Below are 23,934 nucleotides of genomic sequence, written 5' to 3' on the forward strand. Positions count from 1 at the left end.
CTGCTTTGGAACCATGACAGTTGTGCAGTTGTCCATCCAAGCAGTGAGTTCTTGGTAAAAAACAGACTTGCTGTATGTTAGCCTTAGTGCTATACTGAGAATCTATCTCTGTGTCATCTCTGTATTTTCAATTACTCATAGAACAATGAATGCTAGGCCTACTGTACATCCTGCCTCTGGATGATAGTTTATTAACAAAATAATCTGATTAAGAAATGAATAATCTGTCTGTTCACTCAAATAAAGGGGTATGTATTATAATTTGATGGGAAGTGTTTTTACATGTCTGAATGGGAAGGCATGTGGACTAGAGTGCAGGACTGTACTTGTCTGCCTGTCAAAGCTAAAGCACTGGGGAAAGCAGTGGGCCGGTCTTGCAGTGATTGACAGTCTCCTCAACCAGTGAGCCATCAGACGTTTAGCTGATGTCTTTCCCAAGAGGAGGGGTCTCAACTGACTGCACTGTACCCAGCCTATGCATACAGCCCCTGATCCCTTATGACTGAGACCTGGGGAACTGAAGGGGACTGATATGTCTACCTAGATTCTTACTAATAATGAACATTGCATCTCATCGCTGTATAAAATTGGCTTGTGTGTGCACACCCTGTTGAGTTACTTTGGCTTGTTTGAAGCCATTGAAAGAGATACATGTGGCATGAATTACCAGTCATTTACATTGGCCACATGTTTATCCATCCCACCAAGCTATGGTTACATGTGTAACCCACCATCTTATTATTTATCTCACCTGTATATAAAATGTTTTTAGAATATATTTAAGTTGAGTCTATCCCAAAGTTCACTTTGTTGATAATACTCGACTGTAGGACACAGAGGAATGTCACATTTGTACTTCCCTTTGTCACAAGAATGGAATTCCTAGACAATTATACAATCATTACACAGCAATGTCCCGTTTTTTATTTCCTTTGATTTATGGTAAAGTTATTGCGATTTATTTCAAAAAATGGTATGTAAAGGTAAACAAGAAAGAATTTCGACAACAAAATCAATTTGTTTGAATTCAGTGTTCTGTATTTGAATGTGGATTGAGATGTCAATGAGTAATCTTTTTGGAGAACGCTTGAAACACAGTATCTCCCTGGTACAATTGTGTTTATCACCATGTAACATGCAAATAAAATAATATACATATTGTAATTCTCATTGGGAGATTTGTGTCCTATACTGTATATTTCTGGAGTGCTTGAAAAACGATACATCTGTTTTGGAAAAGGAGAGGGGTTTCTATGACACTTTCTAGCCAGTTAACTCTGGACATTGGAAATGACACTGACAAAGCTATCTGAACAGTGAGATCCCTGGAAGGAGAACTCCTGCCAGTAGATACAGTCATTTGCGTTGTCTGATGGAAATGATAGCCTTTATAGAAGGAAAGGGCAACTGATATGGACACTGATGAACTCCTGAACTGGATAGTCTATTCATTTTCTATGAGCCTTGTAGCGTTTTTATCTAACCTTTAAACCAGGAGGCCCCATTGAGATAAAGAATGACATTAAATGGGAATTGACCCTAACCCTGGAAAGCACATGCACCAGTCCATCCTTCATGAGAAATATATCTGGTGATTATGAAACACTAACTGATCCTCCAACACAGACCTGACCAACTGGAAGTGTTTGTGCCAAATACTGGGAGTATGGAAGATTGGGTGTATCTATAACCTATTTAGTAAAAAAAAAAAAAAAACTGAGCTAACCACCAGTATGTTTTTACTATCAAGTCAATTGGGCTTGATTCAATCCGTAGTGCTGAAAATCTGTGTTGTAGTTCGATTGACATTTAAAGGCAATGTTCCTGCGTTAGCGGAGACTGCATTCACTGTAAACGCTCCATATGTCAGCTCAATCGGAAATGACCTTTCAATTTCAAGTGCACTATAGCGCTGAACGTCAGCGATATGGATTGAATCGAGACCCAAAAGTATAGCATTTGTTACTAATAAGTTAATAGCTGGGTATTGTTTCATACCAGGGACTCTATTCAATATGTAGTGTTGAAGAGCTGCCACAAAGCGTGATAGTAATGCCAATGTTCCCGAGTTAGCGGACTGCTTTCATGGTAAACACTGCATTGGTCGACTCAATCGTAAATTACCTATATATTTCAAAATGTAACTGCGCTATAGTGCTGAACTTCAGCAGTACGGATTGAATCGAGCCCCAAGCCCTAAGCTGCAGGTACTACCACGCTCCACTAGATGTCTCTAGATCTCATGAAAAATAATACTATTATACTCTAATTCAGGGTTTATGTGAAAGTGGCTTATCATTAGCCTTCATTACCAAATATTTTGTTTGGCAGGTGAAATATATTCCACAACTTATGATGGTAATTGGCACATTGCTTTATTTTGAAAACAGACATTGAAACCATTATTTGATTTTTTTCACAATTTAACTCCTTAGATTCAAACTGGACATTGCACTCACTGGAACATAGGAAACGTTTTTTAGTTTTGTTTGTTTGATTTTCTTTTTAACATCAGTGCAAGAGTAATTCCAATTCATATCAAACGGTCATAACAACACCAAGGACATCAAATAGAAGCCACATTTTTTTTGTATTGTGACTGTGAAAAGGTCCTCTTAGCGGAAGAGTTCCCATGCAACTTGTTAGATGGTTCATGCTAATCATGTAATTTGGAAGGGGGATTTTAGTTGTGGGGCCAACAATATTTATGTCATAGTATTTATCGTTTTCCGTAAAGTCGTGAAAATCACCTCAGACTTGTTAGTTGTGTAAGTGCGGAATGGGGAAGGACTGATTACTCAAAGAATCTAAACCAAGCTTGATCAACTCAAGCAGAATATGAAAATGTCCTGTCCTGCTTTGTAGGATTTTGAAACTCAGTTCAAAACTTGGATACATCCAACCATCGATTCAATCATGTAAGATACAGAGCATACCCAAATCATACCACTTATAGCTTGAACCAAAAAACACATGTTGGAAACTCCCCCAACATAAGAAAATCATTGCCACACAAAAAATGACAAACAAATAAAAATGGACTATCTTCACATTCAGAAGGAAAAGAGTCACCCTTTAAATTCATTTGTAATCATAGTAATTTTTTTCTCTATGTTAAACTTTCTCTTGGTCCTCCTTGACCTCCTGGTCTGCCTCTGGGGCCTCAGCTGGTTGGGATTCTTCAGCAGCATCTGAAAGAAGGAATGGGGAGGAAGGGAAGGAAGGAGGGAAGGAAGGAAGGAAGGAAGGAAGGAAGGAAGGAAGGAAGGAAGGAAGGAAGGAAGGAAGGAAGGAAGGAAGGAAGGAAGGAAGGAAGGAAGGAAGGAAGGAAGGAAGGAAGGAAGGAAGGAAGGAAGGAAGGAAGGAAGGAAGGAAGGAAGGAAGGAAGGAAGGAAGGAAGGTAGGTAGGAAGGTAGGAAGGAAGGAAGGAGGGAGTGGAGGGAGAGAGAGAGAGAGAGAGAGAGAGAGAGAGAATGTTAGCATTTTGCGTGTGAAAATATTCAATTTTTCAGTAACAAAATGTGTATTGATCAGGCCTACATATTTAAGTAATGTAAGCGGTGAGGTGGAGACCTGTTTATTCTCAGTGGACTGTGTGAAATACGATAATAAAAAGGCTACAGAGACCCATTATAAAGAGCTCTGTATATGCCTGTGGCTGTCACAATGTTATATTTCACTTATTACTTAACATGCTTACAAAAAGGCATGTGGCTTCTTTTGGGCAGAGACTTGCTGTTCCTTCCTCTCAGAACCTGCTAGGTGGGATTCCCAAGTCCAAAACTAAATCTACTCTGTTTTCAGAACAGCTGGCCTACATTTACGCCAATATATATGATTTACTATTGAGTACTATTTTATTGCAATTGTACTATCAAGTCAGATTTTTAACCCTGTGAGACCTAAGCATAGATCCAAATAATATAATTTTTTATCCTTCAGAAATACTTGTAATAGGCCTCTGATTATGAAAATAATCTGTTTTTTGGGATTTCAAGTTTGTAGAAAACAATTCAACATTGGGCTTCAATGGTAGCAAAAATGTGTGGTAAGAAAACTGAAATTATTAAAATCACATCAAAATGGATCAAAAACATTTACATGTGACGGAAAATATTGTCTAATGGTATATACATTTGAAATGAAGTCATATTATGTCTGAAATAGGCACATTGATCGAATTCAAACTCTAGTATTTAACTATCAAAAACAGGATAAACTATTTTGTGGGTTTTCTATGTATGGATAACATATTTGGCTGTCGTTTCTGGGTTATTTTGGAGAGATAACCTATCTTACTTCTTTACCATAAAATGAATGGTCATCAATGGCAGTATTCTTTTAATATATATTCATTTTTGTTCTTTTGATGTGTAGAAGGGACATCAAAGTTACTCTTGAAGTATTTGGATGTCCATATTATTTGCAGATTTTGGAAGGGAAACTATGTTTTACTTGAATATATGAATGTCTCAGTTTGGCAACCCTTCAAGCCTAATGTTGCATTTTTGCAGCGCGTACAAAATTACCTCCAGCTCTAGCTCAGAATGTTTTTTTCTCTATATATTTTTTTCTACATAATCACTACATCTTAGAGAAGACAGGAAAACATATTTAAAGTCATGTACTTGCATAGATGGCTACAACATGCTTGTGTAGGGGACCAGTGTGGTCTCAGACGAGTGGACAGTTTTCTAATGTTTCAGAGGCTACTGATGCCACAATAACCATACCAACACACAACAAATACTACTAAGAGATACAGTACATCTGAGTCTCAGGAGATGCACTGTGTAGTGTTTGGCATAATTGTTTTGTTTAGTAAACATATTTTTGCAACATTGGGTCTCACAGGGTTAAGAGTTATTTTCCCTATGAGTTGTTAGTATGACATTTAGATGTTGTTTCCAATCAAAGCTATTCTCCTCATTTCATGGAGGTAATGATGTCATCCTGACTGCATTGACTTTAATCATCATCTTCTCTGGTCATCCACTGGGAATCAGAGATGGAGCTAGACTTGAGTGTATGTCACTCATGATACATGACTCACACAGCACTTAGTATTCTACGGGCAATCAATGGGCAGGTTTCAGGTAAGGGAGTGGTAACCATGCATCACTGTGAAAATATAGACATTTCAACCCATCCTAGAAGATGAGCTCATTTATTATTTATTCAGATTTCTCTCTCTGGGGATCAATACAGTTGATTCAGTCATTCATTAACTTATCATGAAAGTCTCCATCAATAATATTTCTGCGCAAGGTCTTGCAACAACACTGTCTTGTGTTTCATTGTGTATAGACCCTGAATAAACCAGACAGATAATCTAAACACCTCCACTGCTACATATTGAATACTAAAATATTTAGAGTTTTTGTCAATATTGTTGAGCACCCTCCTTTCCTTTTTTTGCTGAAGCAAAAATTACATTGGTCCAATATCCTTTACATTGGTCCAATATCCTTTAAATTGGTCCTATATCCTTTACATTGGTCCAATATCCTTTAAATTGGTCCAATATCCTTTACATTGGTCCAATATCCTTTACATTGGTCCAATATCCTTTAAATTGGTCCAATATCCTTTACATTGGTCCAATATCCTTTACATTGATTCTATATCCTTTAAATTGGTCCAATATCCTTTACATTGGTCCAATATCCTTTACATTGGTCCAATATCCTTTACATTGGTCCAATATCCTTTACATTGGTCCTATATCCTTTAAATTGGTCCAATATCCTTTACATTGGTCTTTATGACCTACATTTGTCTAGTGCTTCAAATGATGGTTAGCCATTCCAAGTCATGCTTGTCTTCACGGTCTGCTGGTTTCCGTCTTAATTGACCAGTTTAAGTAATTTATAATTCACCAGTTTAAGTAATTTATCATTCACCAGTTGAAGTCATTTATCATTCGGTAAGTCTAAAAACCATGGCCAGGTATCCCAGTAAGTGTAACTATGATAACCTGCAGAGAGTGCAGCCTCTATGACCTAGTTTCTCCCAGTCCCGTCTAAGCTTGTGTCCCAAATGGCACCATGTACCCTATAAAGTGCACTACTTTGACCAGGGCCCATAGGGCTCTAGTCAAAAGCAGTGCACTACGTAAGGAATAGGGTGCCATTTAGGACTCAGCCATTGATCCTCCTGTAGAGGATTCTGCACATATTCCATTAGGTAGGCTACATCATACAGTCTGGGAGTTCCTGGACTGGAACAAGATAACCTACTGAGCATTTGACCCTTTCTCTCATAGTTTTTAGTCTAAGGTAATATAACCAATCAAAGATAATGTAAAGAAATTATGAGTAACATCTTGACATGATGTCATTTTGTAAATTTGGCTCACAGCCAATTGTATTATTAATAATAAATGTATTATTCAAGCTATTGTGTAGACTATTTGTTTTGTGTTGTATTTGTTGCCTATTTCTAAGCTCATCTACATGGATGGGCATCTCAGAGGCTGGGTGATAATAAGGCCTACCTTTTTTGTCTTGTGTTTGGTGAGGCTCCTCCTTATCAGCCGTCTCACTGACAGTAGCAGCAGGCACGTCGGCTTGTTTGGACTCCTCCTGGGCAGCACCACCCTCCACACTCTTTTCAACACAATCAGTGGAGGGGTTTTGGGCAGAAACCGGAGCTTCACTGCTGTCCACCTCTTTGGGCTTCTCCTTGGTGTTGCTGGGCTCTGCCTTGGCCTCCTCTTTGGGAGGCTCTGAAGGCTCCGCCGCTGCAGTGGGAGAAGCTGCTGCTGCCACGGGCGAGGTGGCGACAGGGGCAGGAGAGTTTGCTGGCTTTTCTGAGGTGGGGCTTTTGGCTTGGCTCGTCTCCTCCTCTTTAATCTCAGTGGGGTCTTTTTCCTCGGCAGCCTGCTCAGTCGCAGGGGGGACATCTTCCTTCTTCTCCTCCTCTCCGTCTGCTGCCTCCTTCGCCTCCTCCTCTGGGACAGCTGGACTGGCCTCCTCATCCTCCTCTCCATCTTTCATTTTTTTCCGGAGTATGTGTCCACGGAAGCTGGCCTGGATTTTGGTGGCCGCCTTGTGGGCTTTGTCCTCTGGTTTCTTCTCATCCTGCTTGATTTCCTGGTCAGCCTCTTCATTCTTCTCAACCTTGGGAAAGAGACAGGATGCCAAGAAGTGATGAGCATATTAGAGGACAACAAATCACCACTATTGACATTTTGTGTCTGTCCTAAAATGAAGCAATGTTATTGTTATCTAACTAACAAGAACCAAACAGGTACCCTTCCGGTGACCTACTAAACTCTTAGAAAGCTGCTGCATCCCATCCTTATGGCTAAATGCGAAAAGTCTCCAATGAAGTGGTATCAGAGGCACATACTCAATGGGCCTGCCAAATAGTGAGTGACAGTAACTATTGTGTAGCCCTGTTATATCAACATCCAACCAATAGCTTCTCTTATCGTGGCAGATGAACAGATAGCATTCCACTGTGGTGAACGGCATTGGATGTTATTCACATACAATCCCAATGGTTCTGAATAAGAACACTTCCAAAAGGCATCTCCAATAATACATCCCATCAACATACCCACCACCCACAATAGATACTAGGTTATGTGTAGAATTAAGGTAGAATAAAGGTGGATAGTTCAAGGCAGAAGAAGGTACAGTCCGAGCAGGAGGTGAGAGTGGGATGTGGATCTGAGCAGGGTTGTTCAGGTTTGGGGTGTAAGACGTTGGTGGCCATGACTGGAGCAGAGTTTAGGAAAAGATTAGGAATAGGTGTTGGAGCATGTATAGAGCGCCAAGATGTTACCTTTTATACAGTATCTGGATCCATAGTTGGATTCCTAGTTTGGTCCATCAAATAGAGGGCTGTGTTGTGATTCTTATAAATCTAATGAAAAAGAAATGAAGTGAAATAAGGAAAAATAAACAATGATGTTGAAATTGACAAAGCAAAAAATGATCAATACATTCAAAATGAATAAATAAATAAACAGATTGTATTGATTTGAATTATGCATTTATCTCATACAGACAAATTATGTTAATCTGAAAATAATAGAGTGAACCAATGTAACACAAACATAACAGGCAGTGTGGCCTAAACCAAATCAAAGAGACTGTGATTCTAAATCCATGATGTAGCTAAGAGTGTCACATGCTTTGGCTTTCATGATGTTACCCAATGTGATGTTTTCACGAGGGGTTCTTGCTTCTTGTTACGAATACGTAATTATTTTTGTCTCGTTGCATAATAAACCAAAGAGTGCTGCATGTGGATCAGTTATGTCTTGATGATTAATCTAATGTTCCAATTAGTATTTGTTTTGCTATGTTTTTAGATACTGTAATCGGTTACTATCATTATGTTGAACACCACTTTAAATATCATAGTCATAATAACATACATTATGTTATTATTACTATGTTATTAAAAAAGGCGTACATCGTTGTTTAATTACTAGATTCCTGGAAGCTTCTTTGTGGATCCATCTTTGGTTGCTACCTCGTCAAGATGCACAGCCATCCTCCCGCAAACGATCAAAGGTTACCTTGACAACCAGAGTGCTACATGTAACTCATCACTCAGTGCCCTGTCTGCTGTTTTAGGCCAGTGGTTCCCAACCAGGGGTACTAGGACCCGTGGGGGTACTTGAGAAGACTCATGAGACCATAGGCTTACTGGTAAAATGCACATTAGGGGTACTTCAGGTGTATTCCGGGCAGAGCTAAATTCAGTTGGTGGTACAGTAACCGAAAATGGATTAATCTACTGGTTTAGGCTATGAAAGACTATATGTCACCATGAACGAAATTGTACCTGACCCCTTGGGAAAGCAGCCAATAGGAAACCATAAATCAGGTTGCTAATCAGGGTAGCAGGGAGGGGCTGGCGGTTCCATCGGTCAGGGCGTTTGTTCAGGGTCACTGTGTGTGTGTGTGTGTGTGCGCGTGTGCACGCGTGCGTGTGTGTGGCACGTTTAGGAGAAGAAAGATGTCTTAACCACCTGCTACCAATAAATATAGAATGTTTTTAAAGGCTTGAAAATGTATGATTTTGGAATAATTGAGTGAACTGAAGTGCTTATATAGCTAATGGAGTAGTGAGATGTGATAGACTGTTAGAGTAGGATTTGAACTTAGTGTGTCTGGCACACCCTCACAGCCGTAATGGTACGTTTAATATGAATGATCTCATAGGTGCTCACAATTGCCAAATTTTGGTCTAAGCACTTACTCAAATAGAATGACTTACTGGAGTTGTGAGTCACCATAAGAATGACTTATGGAGATTGAGAAGGACAGCAGGTAGCCTAGCGGTTAAGAGTGTTGGGACAGTAACCAAAAGGTTGCTGGTTTGAATCCCTGACTAGGTGAACAATCTGCTGATGTGCCCTTAAGCAAGGCGCTTGACCCTAATTGCTTCTGGATAAGAGCATCTCCTAAAAATAACAATCTACCAAAAATGACAGTTCAATTCCCACAGGGGACCAGTATGAAAAATGTATGCAATCACCACTGTAAGTCGCTCTGGATAAGAGCATCTACTAAACTGTAATTGTAAACTGTTTTGGGAATATGAGAGATGACATCATTATGATATTAAGGGAAGATTCTGTATTTCATTGTACATTTGGGGATTTTACGCAGATTTCTGTTTGTTCAGTCGGGTAAATGTATTGAGACCAACTATACTTTTTTTAATAAGAGCATAGAATTATATTGATTTTACAACAATTTTACCACAGTCAATTGTAGCCTATTTACAGTTTATTGTCCGTTCAACCCACAAAACAGTAGTCTACCTGCCATGTTAGAAGGCGGCTTCCCAGACACATGATTTGGTAGAATGCCCAAGTGAATATATTTGCATGTTTATGTCTGTTGTTAACCAATGTACCTACAGCAATATAGAACATAATTTTGAGACACAGAAAAATTATATAATCTGACATAAGGAAATGTCTTACAACCAGAGGTCTGCTTTTTTTGTTGTAAGTTCTATATAGACAGTTCCAATGGTGTTTTCCTACAAGCCTATATCCCTTTTAAACCTTAATCATTGAAGATCTATAAATAATTGAATAATCAATTGATGTTAAAAAGCATTCATATGTCAATTGAAACCCAGACTCCTGAGACAGCTCCAACTGTATTTAAACAACAATCTGATTCCTTTATGTCACTCAGTGCATTATCTTTCCATTCATAAAATGAGCATATCTCAAAACTCTCTCCCTAGAACACTAGTTGCATTTGCCCTTTTAGATAGTTGATTGCCTGTAGATGATACATCACCAATAAAAGTCCAGCTACGGTATCTGAAAGACAAATGTATACATCTCGGGCCCCAGCCACTGTCCTTGGGTCGGCAACCCTGTGTGAACCACACCCCACAGTGGGTTTATGGATGGATCTTTCAACGGTAGCCAGCCACCATCCCCCACGTCAGACCACTGTCTCAGTTTGGAAACCATTAGGGACTTTGCCACAAGAGGGGAATGAGACTGCTGCTTGCACAAATGCACACAGCCGGTATGTATCCTCTTTCTATTCTTATTCACTCAAGCAGACGCTCCCTGGCTCCTCTACATCGATGCTGATGCAAGGACAGAAATATGTAGATATGCAAATGAGGTAGGCTTATATTGCCCTTATCTCAGTAAACCAACACTAATTATCTGTATGTGTGTTTCAATTAAATCAGTGTGTGTATTAAAAAGATAGCTTGGCTCTCACAGTGTAACCTACACACGACCACTGAAACCAGACAGGGAGACGGTAAAAAAAAAGTCTGCCAATAAATATATTGTGTCTGTCGCAATATGTAGAGTAAATGTATATCCTTGAATACATCCCAGCATGATATATGTCTGTTTTTCTAGTGGATGGGAATGAGAAAGACTAGAGAGCAAGCAGGCAGGCAGGGTTGCAGTCTGCAGCTGAATCTCCCCCATTCTCCCTGAACTGCTACTACCCACTCGCACAGCACCACACCCTTTCATCCAGCTGTCTCCTCTCCTCTCCCTCCTCCTGCAGGAGAGGGGGGGGGTTCAGGTGGAGGAGAATACATTCACCTATCCGCACAGCCCCATGCCTCTCCGACACACGCCTTATTCCCAGGACGGTGAATTGATGAGCAGTGTTGTACATGTTTTCGATGGCCCCAAGAAGGATGTTTGCAACCAAATAATATCCAGCCATAATAGACACCCTTATTTAATTAAATTAGTCTGCTTTCTCTCCCTTGAACAAAGGCTCCACAATCACGGCTGGTCTGACAGCGAGGGCTGGTGGCTCCGTTGAAAAAGCCGGTTGCTGCTACTGATGCTGCTACATGGGTGTGTAGCTCTCTGTGCTTTTAACAGCATGCTGAGAGCAATCTCTCTTGTTGCACCATTTATATGCTTTCTGTTCATCCGTCTAAATCCCAGAGACTTCATTCATTCATTATCCAGTCCTCATAATCAGAAAGCAGAGAAAGGGCTGGTTGCTGCATGGGAGACGATTTTCCCTGTGGTAAGTGTAGTGTATGATTCAGATAGCAGCATTGTGTGGAGATAGGGTTTAATGCAGTATTAAAGCTGTGTGAGAGAGAGAGAAAGAGGGATGCCTCACCCACTTCATTGCAATGTGCAGCCTGGCTGAGCTAAAATGACTCATACATGCTGACATTTAAGCAGCAATCAGGTGTTGATGGAATCCAGTGCTTTATGAAGCCGATAAAATCCCGATACTCTTGATAGCTTCTGCAGATAGATAGCTCTGTGTTAATTAAAAATACCTTCTGATAGCTACTTACATCAAGGTATTATCTTCTACTGTACACCTCCAAGACCAACCCGTAGATTCACAACACCTTCCTTTTCTGAGAAAGCAGCTCTCTTGTATGTATTAATCTGCTTTTTCACAACTATGCACCCATAAACATGTGTAGACCTAATTGACACTATACACTTTTAACCCCAGAGCCGTGCTAATCCCTTTAAGGTCCTCATTTATTCCTATTGTAGTCCCTGGAGACACCGTGCCAGAGGAGTTGAGTCTTAGTCAGTGGATCCTTACCCCACCCTTTTTCCTCAGCAAACATGCTTCTCTATCCTCTTATTTCTTAGAGATAAAACCGAAATATGATTTTTTTTTGCGGCTATTAGTGCATCAATTAAGAGCAGCCTTAAGGTAATAAGACAGTATTGTGCTCAATGGAGGTGGTATCCCCAGTCTTCATGATTACAGTACAAAGCAGTCAAGGCAATCACAGAAGGCAGCAAACAGGTGCATCAAGTGTCTATCAATACATCTTTCAGTGTTTAAAGTAGTGGATCGATAATAGTATAAAAGACCTCAGCATCATGTTACAGGCTCATCTTACTGCTATTACAGGGTGAGGTCTGGAAGCATTGTGGCTACTACACTCATTCAAACATAATTACATTAACAAGGCGTGTCCGTTTTCCATCCGAGACATCACTGAAGTCCCAGTGAGCCAAGAAGACAAGAAAATGAGACAAGCATATCCTCAGATCAGTTACTGAAGTAATTAGTCCAAAAGTTGAACAATTTACACATTTTGAAAATGACAGATATGAATGAGAGAATCTGTAAAGAAAGCAGTTACCGGTTTTGTTCTTCTTATGCAGCACAGCATACTTGTAGTATCCTTTCTCTTTTCCCTTCTTTCTTTCCTTTTTGCCTTACACTTCTCTCTCACTCCCTCGCTCTCGCGCTCTCGCACACGCTCACTGGCTGTATCAACAGCTGAGTCGCCTAATGCTTTTACTCATCACAATTTGCACACACACTCACTGTCTGCCTGGTCGCGCCTCTCTCTGACTTGCTGGCTAACAATGACTACAAGACCACCCTTTAAAACCCCTCCTTCTCTTCACCCCCTCCTTCTCTCTCTGTGATGAACCTATCCCCCTCTTCTCCCTCCCCCTCTCTCCTCCACAGGCGACCGGCATGCAGCCTTGCACCGGCGAGAGCTACAACCCCACCCTACACACGGCTCCTTCCTTGTATGAATGATTGAATACATCCAATCTGTCAACAGAAAATTCCCATTCTTCAGCCTTTTCTCTATTTTTTTAATTCCCTCCTTACACTGTTGAATAGCTTTTATATTAAAGAGGGTATTTTCCTGCTTAAATCCCACTCAGTCACTGCTGTTGGTAAATATCAATAAATACGCCAAGCTCCAGTCTAATTTACCTATGCCAATTCCCTGTTCTGGCAGAGACACCGGCATGTTGCTGCCAATGAGGATGTGTGAAACAGAGTGATAATGCTTACACACGTCAATTTCTCTTCAGTGCTCTGTTCACATGGAAACACTCCCAGCTCTCACAGTGCCGTGGCCGTGGAGGAGAGGAGGAAGGCCGGGTGTGGCAGCAGCCAAGCTCCATTCCCTCCTCTCTGACCAAATTTGCGCAGAATCTGCTGTGATGACCAGGCACAACGCACACTGTGGTGAGAGCCCCCACCCCCTCTTTTGACCAGAGAGGGGGAGAGAGAGGAGGTGAGCAGATTCCAGACACACGAAGACAGGATCCAGGGGGTTCTGCTCTGTCCTCACATGTGCCACATCCCCTCCTCACAGGGAAATCATTACAATATTCAACTGAGACGTCCATCCACCACTGTGGCCTGCATGCCAGCCAGCCACTCAAATCTATTATTATTATTTGGACTGTATCAATCAATCAAATGTATTTATAAAGCCCTTTTAAAATCAGCAGATGTCACAAAGTGCTTATACAGAAACCCAGCCTAAAACCCCAAACAGCAATCAATGCAGCTGTAGAAGCACGGTGGCTTGGAAAAACTCCCTAGAAAGGCAGGAACCTAGGAAGAAACCTAGAGAGGAACCAGGCTCTGAGGGGTGGCGATTGTGCCAGGTGGAGATTATAAGAGTACATGGCCATTAAGGCCAGACTGTTCATCAAGATGTTCAAACTGTAATACAGTTACACTCAATAGCATAAACCAGTGGTCCTTCTAGATCAGGGTTCTTCAATTCCGGTCCTGGAGGGCCGAAACACCTCTGTTTTTCATCCTCTCCTTCTAATCAGGGGCTAATTCAGACCTGGGAAACCAGGTGAGTGCAATTAACTACCAGGTAGAAATAAAAAACAGAAGTGTTTCGGCCCTCCAGGACCGGAATTGAAGAACCCTGTTCTAGATTTATATCAGGGTTCTTCAATTCCGGTCCTGGAGGGCCGAAACACCTCTGTTTTTCATCCTCTCCTTCTAATCAGGGGCTAATTCAGACCTGGGACACCAGGTGAGTGCAATTAACTACCAGGTAGAAATAAAAAACAGAAGTGTTTCGGCCCTCCAGGACCGGAATTGAAGAACCCTGATTTATATCAATCATTGAATCCAACACAAATGTGTTGCCATGGTAGTTCAAACAGGGTAGAAATAACAATTATTTCACCGTATTGTAAATAATTTAGGATGAAACGACAAAATCAATTGGACTGAGGAATGAATCTGACAAGTTATTTATTTTATTATAAAAATATAATATTCTCATGACTAATTTATTGGACTGCTCTTGGTTATTATACTGAACAAAAATATAAATGCAACAATTTCAAAGATTTTACTGAGTTACAGTTCATATAAGGAAATCAGTCAATTGAAGTAAATTCATTAGGCCCTAATCTATTTATTTCACATGATTGGGCAGGGGCGCAGCCATGCGTGGCCTTGGGAGGGCATAGGCCCACACACTGGGGAGCCAGGTCCAGCCAATCAGAATGAGTTTTTCCCCACAAAAGGGCTTTATTACAGACAGAAATACTCCCCAAAACTGCACATTTTAAAGTGGCCTTTTATTGTCCCCAGCACAAGGTGCACCTGTGTAATGATTATGCTGTTTATTCAGCTTCTTGAAATGCCACACCTGTCAACTTTCAGCTCATGAAGCATGGGACCAACACTTTACATGTTGCGTTTATATTTTTGTTCAGTGTAGTTCACATCAGCAACATGGATGGGGATTTCAAGTCACATAAGGTTTAAAGACCAACATTATTGAAAATGTGCTGTAGTTCAACTTACATGGTAAATGAACAAACCATTTTACCAATGGACAAGAACATTTACGTATTTTATTAAGCATAATTCTAATTTAATTTACACATACATGCATTCAATAACATTCACTACACTGTACATCCAAATTCCAACATGTAAATCAAATCCATTAAATTCATTCAACCTCATTGGTCCACTCCTGAATGTAGTTATACCAACGGGTTCAGATGTAACACTAACTCTGAAAGATATGTTTAAAATGATATTAATTTGACTCAATGAAGCAGATGTAGCCACAGGTAAAGACTGTCTAGAATTCTAGCAATAGATTCCATAAAGATCGATAGTTCAACAAAAACTTGCATAACAGCTGTACAAAAACAATGATTCTAAATTACAAAAGTTATAAAGCAGACAATAACTTAGTAATATACGCATCTCCTTCATAATAAGAAAATCGATCCAGAAATGTTTAGAGTATAGTGCTAAACGTACGTGTGTGTGTCCGTGTGTCAGGCACCGGATCCATGTCTATCCTACCAGTAGAATCAGCTGTGGACAAGCCATGAGAGAAGGGAGGAGTGTGTGAGTGTGTGTGGGTGTGTGTGTGTGTGTGGATAATGACGTGTGAGACTGCCCCTTCCACAGAACCAAGTCCAGGAATCTTGGCATTTTTAACAAACAGTGTAAGCGAGAATTCCGGCCAACCCCTCCCATTGGCAAGGCACGGAGGGGGACGCTGTCCTTATAGACCAACGCCACCAGGGGTGTCTAGCACTGAGACTCGGCCATGGTCTCTCCCTGAGCCGGAGGCCTCGGTTTGTGGGTGTAGTAATCCTCATCGTCGGAATCCTAGGGACAGGAATTGGGGTAACATAAATATTTTATAGACATCTCATATTGTCAGACGTAGACTACATGTAAAATTTAGAGTATGAAATTGATCGGGCGAGACATGTGCCCCTAAGTAATTCATGAGCAAAAAAGTGCCATACCAGCAAATATAGGTCGCAGCATGTCATGTTTTTCTCCTTGTGGTGGATCTGCTTGAAGCCAGGCTCCTCTCTGTCACAAAGATGGTAGAGTTCAAATTGGTTAAATCAAATTGCATTAGTAATTTGCTATATTGGCTCAAGGCCATTTCTCAATTCATCTTTCCTCAACACCTCTCTCCTTGCATCCTCTCTGCTCAGCTCCTTCTCAATCGTATTGAAGGAGATGGTCCACTGCCCCTCCCCTTGGACTCTCTTCTCCAACGCATTTTGAGAAGGAGGCGAGGAGAGAGGACGCAAGGAATCAAGGAAAGATTTATTGAGAAAAAGCCATAATGTCCATTCAGCAAGTAAGGGATGGGGGCTCCCTTCACCAGAAACCATCACTTCTTTAAAGCCATATGTCCATATGTGTAGGAGGCCCTGAAGAACTGGTGCGCTGATTGAGGAGTAAATGCACTCACCCGTGTGTGACCTCAATGGGGGAGTGGTAGCCCTGGACCTGGCTCTTGTCCTTCGGAGGGCAGCACATGCGAGCCAGCAGAGCCAGCGTGATGATTGTGGAAGGAAGCAGGATGAAGGCTAAAAGCACCGCCACGTCCGAAAAGCGAACCGCGGGCACTGTGGAGAGGGTTCCTCATAATTACATACACACTCAATATCAGCACAAACAGGAGACGGTAAAGATTCCACGATCTCTTTAGGTACGAGATCTGCCTCGTACCTAGCACAGCCGTGCTAAAAAAGTAATTTAACACGCCCTCTCGTGTACAATTGCTTTAATAAACCTGTCAAATGAATCTGCACCCTGTGCTCAAAAGCTTTTAAAAGAGGGATTGTTTTAGCTTTGTGAAAAATATGACTCAATATGTAGAGCACATGTACCTAAATCTACTGTATAAGTCTTTGAAAAGGCACCAATAAATATGCGCCCGACTATACCAGTATTGAACAGGAGGTAGTAGGTTTTACTGCCCAATGAGAAGTAAATCTCCCCAATTCCCACACAGTCATGTTCTACACGTCATCATTCCTAAGGTCAATAGGGTGAACCCACAATCACCTTTACTAACACATCCTAAACTCCTGCCTCTCAATTAAGGGCAAAATCCTGACTTTTTCTTACTGGAAAATGTGCTCAAATGTCCCATTAACATCAATGCATGGCCCTAAATATCAATTTCTCTGAGGAATTGCCTCACCTTTGGGCATCACAGTGAGGACGGTCTGTGAGGTAGGGGATCCGTGGACGTCGGGTGGGTTCCTGACGGAGCAGGTGTAGGTGCCGTTGTCGCTGAGGGAGGCGTTGAGGAGCTGGATGGAGGCCTCGCCCCGGGCCGGGCTGCCCAGCCACTTCACACGCCCGTTAAACTGGCCATCCTGCGGATGGAACGCCAGAGAGGAGAAGTGGAAGAACTGAGGAACAAAGAGAAGAGGAGAGATTGTGACGGCTCTGGGCATAGGGTTAGGACAGTGTTACTCAGACCTTGGCAACTACAGAGCCACTTTACAAGACAGAGACAACAGAAATACTGCATCAATCACACTAACCATTACCGTGTTTCGAAAAGTAAGGGGGGATAGAAGACTGGGACTGGTTTCGAATAGGGGTTTGAATAAAGTTGAAGCTAAAATAGGGTTGTACTCATCAGACCGTAATACACAGACAAATAGACAATAAGAAGTGTCAAAGAGCCACATTGAAGAAAACAAACTACACATAGGGAATAAACGGCATAGGAAAATATACACAAAGACGAACACACGGCAGGCCTGTTAACAATCAATGGTGCTTAACAGTTATATTGTTTTATAGCTCTGTATGGGCTGGGCTCTCCTGGAGGCACTTCAGTTCAGACAGCCATTGAGCTGAGAGGGCTGATACTGACAGCGCAGTAAATCTTATCACTGCACCCAGTCAACCCAGACAAATGCTTAGGCCTACCTCAGACAGGTTACACCTAGCCAAATGGAGATTATACACAGCCAAGTTCCTATGAAACATTCAGAGCCAGACCCAGATTAAAGCTTGTCCTGGACTAAAACTCACTTTCAATGGAGATTCTCCATTGACGATGATTTTCAATTCTGGAATAATCTGGGTCCGGGAAACCGGCTCTCAGGGTGCAATGTTAGGGTGTGGTTAAAAGCTTTGTGGTTACCGTAACGGTACTGACTCACCAAATAAAAACCTGATGGATCATGGGCAATTATATTTAAATTAATATTGTATTGATTTGCTCATGTCTTATACAAGCAAATAGTCTGGGTAGCCATGATTAGCTGTTCAGGAGTCTTATGGCTTGGGGGTAGAAGCTGTTGAGAAGTCTTTTGGACCTAGACTTGGCACTCCGGTACCGCTTGCCGTGCGGTAGCAGAGAGAACAGTCTATGACTAGGGTGGCTGGAGTCTTTGACAATTATGAGGGCCTTCCTCTGACACCGCCTGGTTTAGAGGTCCTGGATGGCAGGAAGCTTGGCCCCAGTGAGGTACTGGGCCGTACGCACTACCCTCTGTAGTGCCTTGCGGTCGGAGGCCGAACAGTTGCCATACCAGGCGGTGATGCAACCAGTCAGGATGCTCTCGATGGTGCAGCTGTAATAATTTTTGAGGATCTGAGGACCCATGCCAAATCTTTTCAGTCTCCTGAGGGGGAATAGGCTTTGTCGTGCCCTCTTCACGACTGTCTTGGTGTGTTTGGACCATGATAGTTTGTTGGTGATGTGGACACCAAGGAACTTGAAGCTCTCAACCTGTTCTACTACAGCCCCGTCGATGAGAATGGGGGCGTGTTCGGCCCTCCTTTTTTTCCTGTAGTCCACAATCATCTCCTTTGTCTTGGTCACATTGAGGGAGAGGTTGTTATCCTGGCACCACACGGCCAGTTCTCTGACCTCCTCCCTATAGGCTGTCTCATCGTTGTCGGTGATCAGGCCTACCACTGTTGTGTCGTTGGCAAACTTAATGATGGTGTTGGAGTTGTGCTTGGCCATGCAGTCATGGGTGAACAGGGAGTACAGGAGGGGACTGAGCACGCATCCCTGAGGTGTTGAGGATCAGTGTGACAGATGTGTTGTTACCTACCCTTACCACCTGGGGGCGACCCGTCAGGAAGTCCATGATCCAGTTGCAGAGGGAGGTGTTTAGTCCCAGGATCCTTAGCTTAGTGATGAGCTTTGAGGGCACTATGGTGTTGAATGCTGAGCTGTAGTCAATGAATAGCTTTCTCACGTAGGTGTTCCTCTTGTCCAGGTGGGAAAAGGCTGTGTGGAGTGCAATAGAGATTGCATCATCTGTGGATCTGTTGGGGCGGTATGCAAATTGGAGTGGGTCTAGCGTTTCTGGGATAATGGTGTTGATGTGAGCCATGACCAGCCTTTCAAAGCACTTCATGGCTACAGACGTCAGTGCTACGGGTCGGTAGTCATTTAGGCAGGTTATCTTAGTGTCCTTGGGCACTGGGACTATGGTGGTCTGCTTGAAACATGTTGGTATTAGAGACTCAGTCAGGGACATGTTGAAAATGTCAGTGAAGACACTTGCCAGTTGGTCAGCACATGCTCGGAGTACATGTCCTGGTAATCCGTCTGGCCCTGCGGCCTTGTGAATGTTGACCTGCTTAAAAGTCTTACTTACATCGGCTACGGAGAGCGTGATCACATAGTCATCCGGAACAGCTGGTGCTCTCATGCATGCTTCAGTGTTGCTTGCCTTGAAGCGAGCGTAGAAGTGGTTTAGCTCATCTGGAAGTCTTGTGTCACTGGGCAGCTCGCGGCTGTGCTTCCCTTTGTAGTCTGTAATAGTTTTCAAGCCCTGCCACATCCGACGAGCGTCAGAGCCGGTGTAGTATGATTCAATCTTAGTCCTGTATTGACTCTTTGCCTGTTTGATGGTTCGTCGGAGGGCATAGCGGGATTTCTTATAAGCGTCCGGGTTAGAGTCCCGCTCCTTGAAAGCGGCAGCTCTACCCTTTAGCTCAGTGCGGATGTTTCCTGTAATCCATGGCTTCTGGTTGGGGTATGTACGTACGGTCACTGTGGGGACGACATCATCAATGCACTTATTGATGAAGCCAGTGACTGATGTGGTGTACTCCTCACAAGCCATCCAAGTCCTCCATCGCTATACGTTACTACTGATATATGATTGAGTCATTAGCCATTTAGAGCTGCCTTTCAGTCCTGAAAATGAATTCTCATCAAGATATTGATAATTATGCAGGGAGACTGAAGCACACCACCAATTCATAGTTCTCAAGCCTTGACTGGTAAATTATATTTCTGATTTAGTTTTCAAATGCTTATTCACTGTTCCTTTTGATATATGATTGTGGCAATAAAAGTGGCCGAATCCACTAATGAAATTGGATGGAAACAAATATGCCATGAGAGACAAATTCACTCTCTAGCTCTGTTGTGTTGGCTAGCTCTGTTGTGTTGGCTAGCTCTGTTGGGCTATGCAGCGAAAAGTTCTGCACGTTTCACTATGTGTCTATAGTTGCACAGAACAAACTTGTTCAAGTAAATGAAGGAATGAAACCAAGGATCTTGTTGGTTTCCACTATACTCTGGTATTGACCAACCCCAGCTATGCTTATACAGTCAAGCAGACACACCCCTAGGATAAAGAATTTGTGTTAGTGACGTAACAGCCCACTCTATCTGCTAACACTGACACAGCTGCAGGCCTGACTACTACATCTTAATGACTAAACCAACAGCTCCTAAGGGAGCCACAGCACATTAGCCATAACTTAGCGCTGAGAGCTCCTATAGGATATGATATCCCAACAACTACATAGCGTATACATTATCGGCCACTTCAAATGGAATTAAAAACTTACGTGGTCAGCCGCTCAGAGTATCGACAAGGAAATTGGATCTAGGGGAGCTTTGGGGTCGGAGACCTGACTCGTAACTTCCAGCTCGAGGCATACATTTAACATACATTTACCACATCACCAAGATGTGGAAGAGTGATCCTGATTCCTGCCCCTAACTGCCTATTTTTTTTGGTCATATTCCCAGGGGTTAAGGGTACCATATAAATATATATTTACTAGAACGGGCATTACAATTCAAGTCAACGTATCGGGATGGGTGGGCCGGCGGCAGCCATATTGAGTGTACCCATGCCAGGACATAAAAGCACAAGAATTCTTCATTCAATGTGTGCTTTATTAACAATCAACTTAATATACTGATTCATTTTCTATGGTGGGTACTTACTGCCTGCGGAGGGCCTCCAGTCTGGGGCCTGTAGGACCAGTCCACTGACATACGGCTAGTAGCTCGGCTGTTGGAGGTGAAGGTGCAAGTAAGGGTGACGGCATCGCCCCTCACAGAATGGACCTCTGCAGGGGAGCTCACTGTTATGGCTGACACATGGCACAGCACTGTGGGGGAGACAACAGAGCAGGGGGGTGTTCAGATGAGGAAGATAGATTCAGGAGGAGGAAGGGCAGACAATTGTACTGAATATTTTTAGTGAAATCCAGTTGGGAACAAAATACAATGTGGAAGTCAAAATATCAATAATTTGGGAGCAAGGTAGTTCACATAAACAAAATACAAATAAACAAAATAAAGCTAAAGTTCTTATTTTACAATTGTGTATAATCACAATGTCAAAGGTCAAAGGTACCCCCAAAGGCCCACATTGTTGACCCAGTATTAACCCAGTACCCAGATGGCAACATCAAACCTTTACACTGCCTGACATTAATTGGAATGAACACAATCTAATGCATTTTCCATGGGAAAGACTACTAGATGACTCAATAATAGTTGTAGCAGTAACAGTGTCCTTGTTCTCTCTCTCTCTCTCTTGCTCTCCTTGTTACATTGTTATCTTTTAATTGACATTGAGAGTCTGGCATTGACAGCATACAGACATAACAACCAAAAGCATTCCAAGCAATGAATTAAAATCTCAACCATTTAATAGCTGAGGTATTAAATCTACTTTCTCAGGTAGCCCCTATGCAATGCACATCTGCCTAGAATATGCCTAGAAAACAAATACTGCATACCCATTGTATAATGTGTAGAAATTGAGGAGGAGCTGATTTTCTAATGATTTCCATAACAAATTGTGTATGTGTACAAGTGGCACATGTAAAATGATCCTTTACCACTTCCTGGATTGGCAGGCAAACAGCAACAGCTGTTGATCTTTCCATCAACTATCAGCAAACATGGCATTAACGACACAGCCTACAGTAGTAGTCATATTCCTCGTGATGAGCATTGTGCAATGTTAAAAAAAGACTAAACATTTACATTATGTGTGTTATATTTCAAAACAGGCCCACCCCCACAGATTCAATACTGTATTTTCCATGTGAACTCCAACCCACACAGAGAAATGCAATCGTATCATTTAACATCCGGCATACTGTAGGTCTGCATGTGGTTCAGAGATTCAGATTTCAACAGTACATATTACAATTCTTCTACCTTGGAGCAAGTAGAGATGTTTTCAAGCTTTCCTACACCGTTTCCACAGAGACAAGTGAAGGACACATATTCAAAGGAACGTTAAAAAAAACCTAAAAAAACTCTCTCTCTCTAAGGACACAGAGACAGTCTGAGTACTGTGATCTACAAATATTTGAGTGATCTAAAATAAAATAAAATTACAGAGCAGAATCAGAGGGTTAATAGGGTATGCAGACATCCAGCGCTATTTCAATAGACCTTGGAGTAAAGTGGACCAAGAATGAACAAGCTAATAAAAAATATATATATATTTCAAGCTGAAGAGCCTTTGGAGCAGCAGATGCTTGATAGCGGTTGACATTCTAATTGTTGATGGGAAAGTTGGCAACCCATTGAGCCCATAGCATGTATCCCCATATGTCTCAAACATACAGGAAATGACTCCTCCTACTGTCCAACCAGTAGTTATATAAATCTGATCAACGTCAGTAGACCTCACCCAAGAGTAATATTATCAGTTATAGATAATGGCTGCTTGGCATTGGACGCAGGCTACTTTACACTCAATAACAAAACGTGAGTGAAATTGAAAACAAGGAAAAAAGCAATTCAAAGCCATGGGTCTCATGAATTTCACATGACAGGCTACTGCATTCCTGTTGTAAGGAACCCAGGCCTCAGGCGCAATTTGGTTTGTTGTGAACATGCAGTATAATTATTTGGTAGTGGCTATTCACAAATGGATACATAACGTTAGTAGCCAAATGAGAATGTTGTAGGTTGTATAAATACATAGTAATATATTATGTTAAATGTGAAGGTAAACATGTAGCTTATTATAATAAATCATAATAATTCTAACAATAATTCATAAGGAATTAGTCTGTAGGATAAAAAGAAAAAAAAGTAGCCCTACACAATTATACAGGATACAAATTCAGGATTCTATAAAAACACCCACAATCCGAATGTGTGTTTCATATGTGTCGCAAATTCGTTGGTCTGTGACATTGAAAACGAGCTCGATAAATGAGAAGTTGTACTCACCAAAACAAACCATTAAATACAGCAGCACGACAATGTTCAAACGTATACTCCTATGTTGTTGCCGAACCATTTTAATAGAATGAGGTAGGCGTTTAGAAAAAGTTAGAATAAATTGACAAGTCTAGTCAAATTTTGCGTTTCAGATACTCGTCGTCCATTTTTTTGTGTGACTCACTCTCTCCGCTGTGCACTACCTGAAAAACAGGTGTTTCAGGAAGTATTGCTGACGCTGCGCACCCTGGCCAAAGAGGGAAGAGGAAGCGAGACACCCCACTCGCAGTTTTTCCACTCGTTTTTTTCTGGTTCAGTGAAAGTCAATGAACTAAGTAGACTAGGCATTGCTGTCTATGGGAGTAGACTGAAACTGACCTTTTTTTCCAATGGTAAACGGCCTGAGTGAACTATCTTCATTTATTAACCATCGTTGGC

The 23,934-nt window shown here is 41.8% G+C and overlaps 2 protein-coding genes across 2 annotated transcripts; both read right to left on the reverse strand.

The window, feature by feature from the left end:
- Positions 1-901: 901 nt before the first annotated feature.
- LOC121567483 (neuromodulin-like) lies at positions 902-12,841 on the reverse strand. The gene is made up of 3 exons (XM_041877555.2): positions 12,601-12,841; positions 6,497-7,121; positions 902-3,191 (listed from the first exon to the last, which is right to left on the reverse strand). Exons 1-3 carry the CDS (start codon positions 12,628-12,630, stop codon positions 3,115-3,117), a joined length of 732 nt encoding a protein of 243 aa, XP_041733489.2. The 5' UTR covers positions 12,631-12,841; the 3' UTR covers positions 902-3,114.
- Positions 12,842-15,086: 2,245 nt separating this feature from the next.
- mpzl3 (myelin protein zero-like 3) lies at positions 15,087-23,727 on the reverse strand. The gene is made up of 6 exons (XM_041878826.1): positions 23,506-23,727; positions 21,247-21,413; positions 17,221-17,434; positions 16,483-16,639; positions 16,022-16,091; positions 15,087-15,878 (listed from the first exon to the last, which is right to left on the reverse strand). Exons 1-6 carry the CDS (start codon positions 23,573-23,575, stop codon positions 15,798-15,800), a joined length of 759 nt encoding a protein of 252 aa, XP_041734760.1. The 5' UTR covers positions 23,576-23,727; the 3' UTR covers positions 15,087-15,797.
- Positions 23,728-23,934: the final 207 nt, after the last annotated feature.

The sequence above is a fragment of the Coregonus clupeaformis genome, chromosome 6 (genome assembly GCF_020615455.1).
Source record: "Coregonus clupeaformis isolate EN_2021a chromosome 6, ASM2061545v1, whole genome shotgun sequence".
NCBI classification, from domain to species: domain Eukaryota; kingdom Metazoa; phylum Chordata; class Actinopteri; order Salmoniformes; family Salmonidae; genus Coregonus; species Coregonus clupeaformis.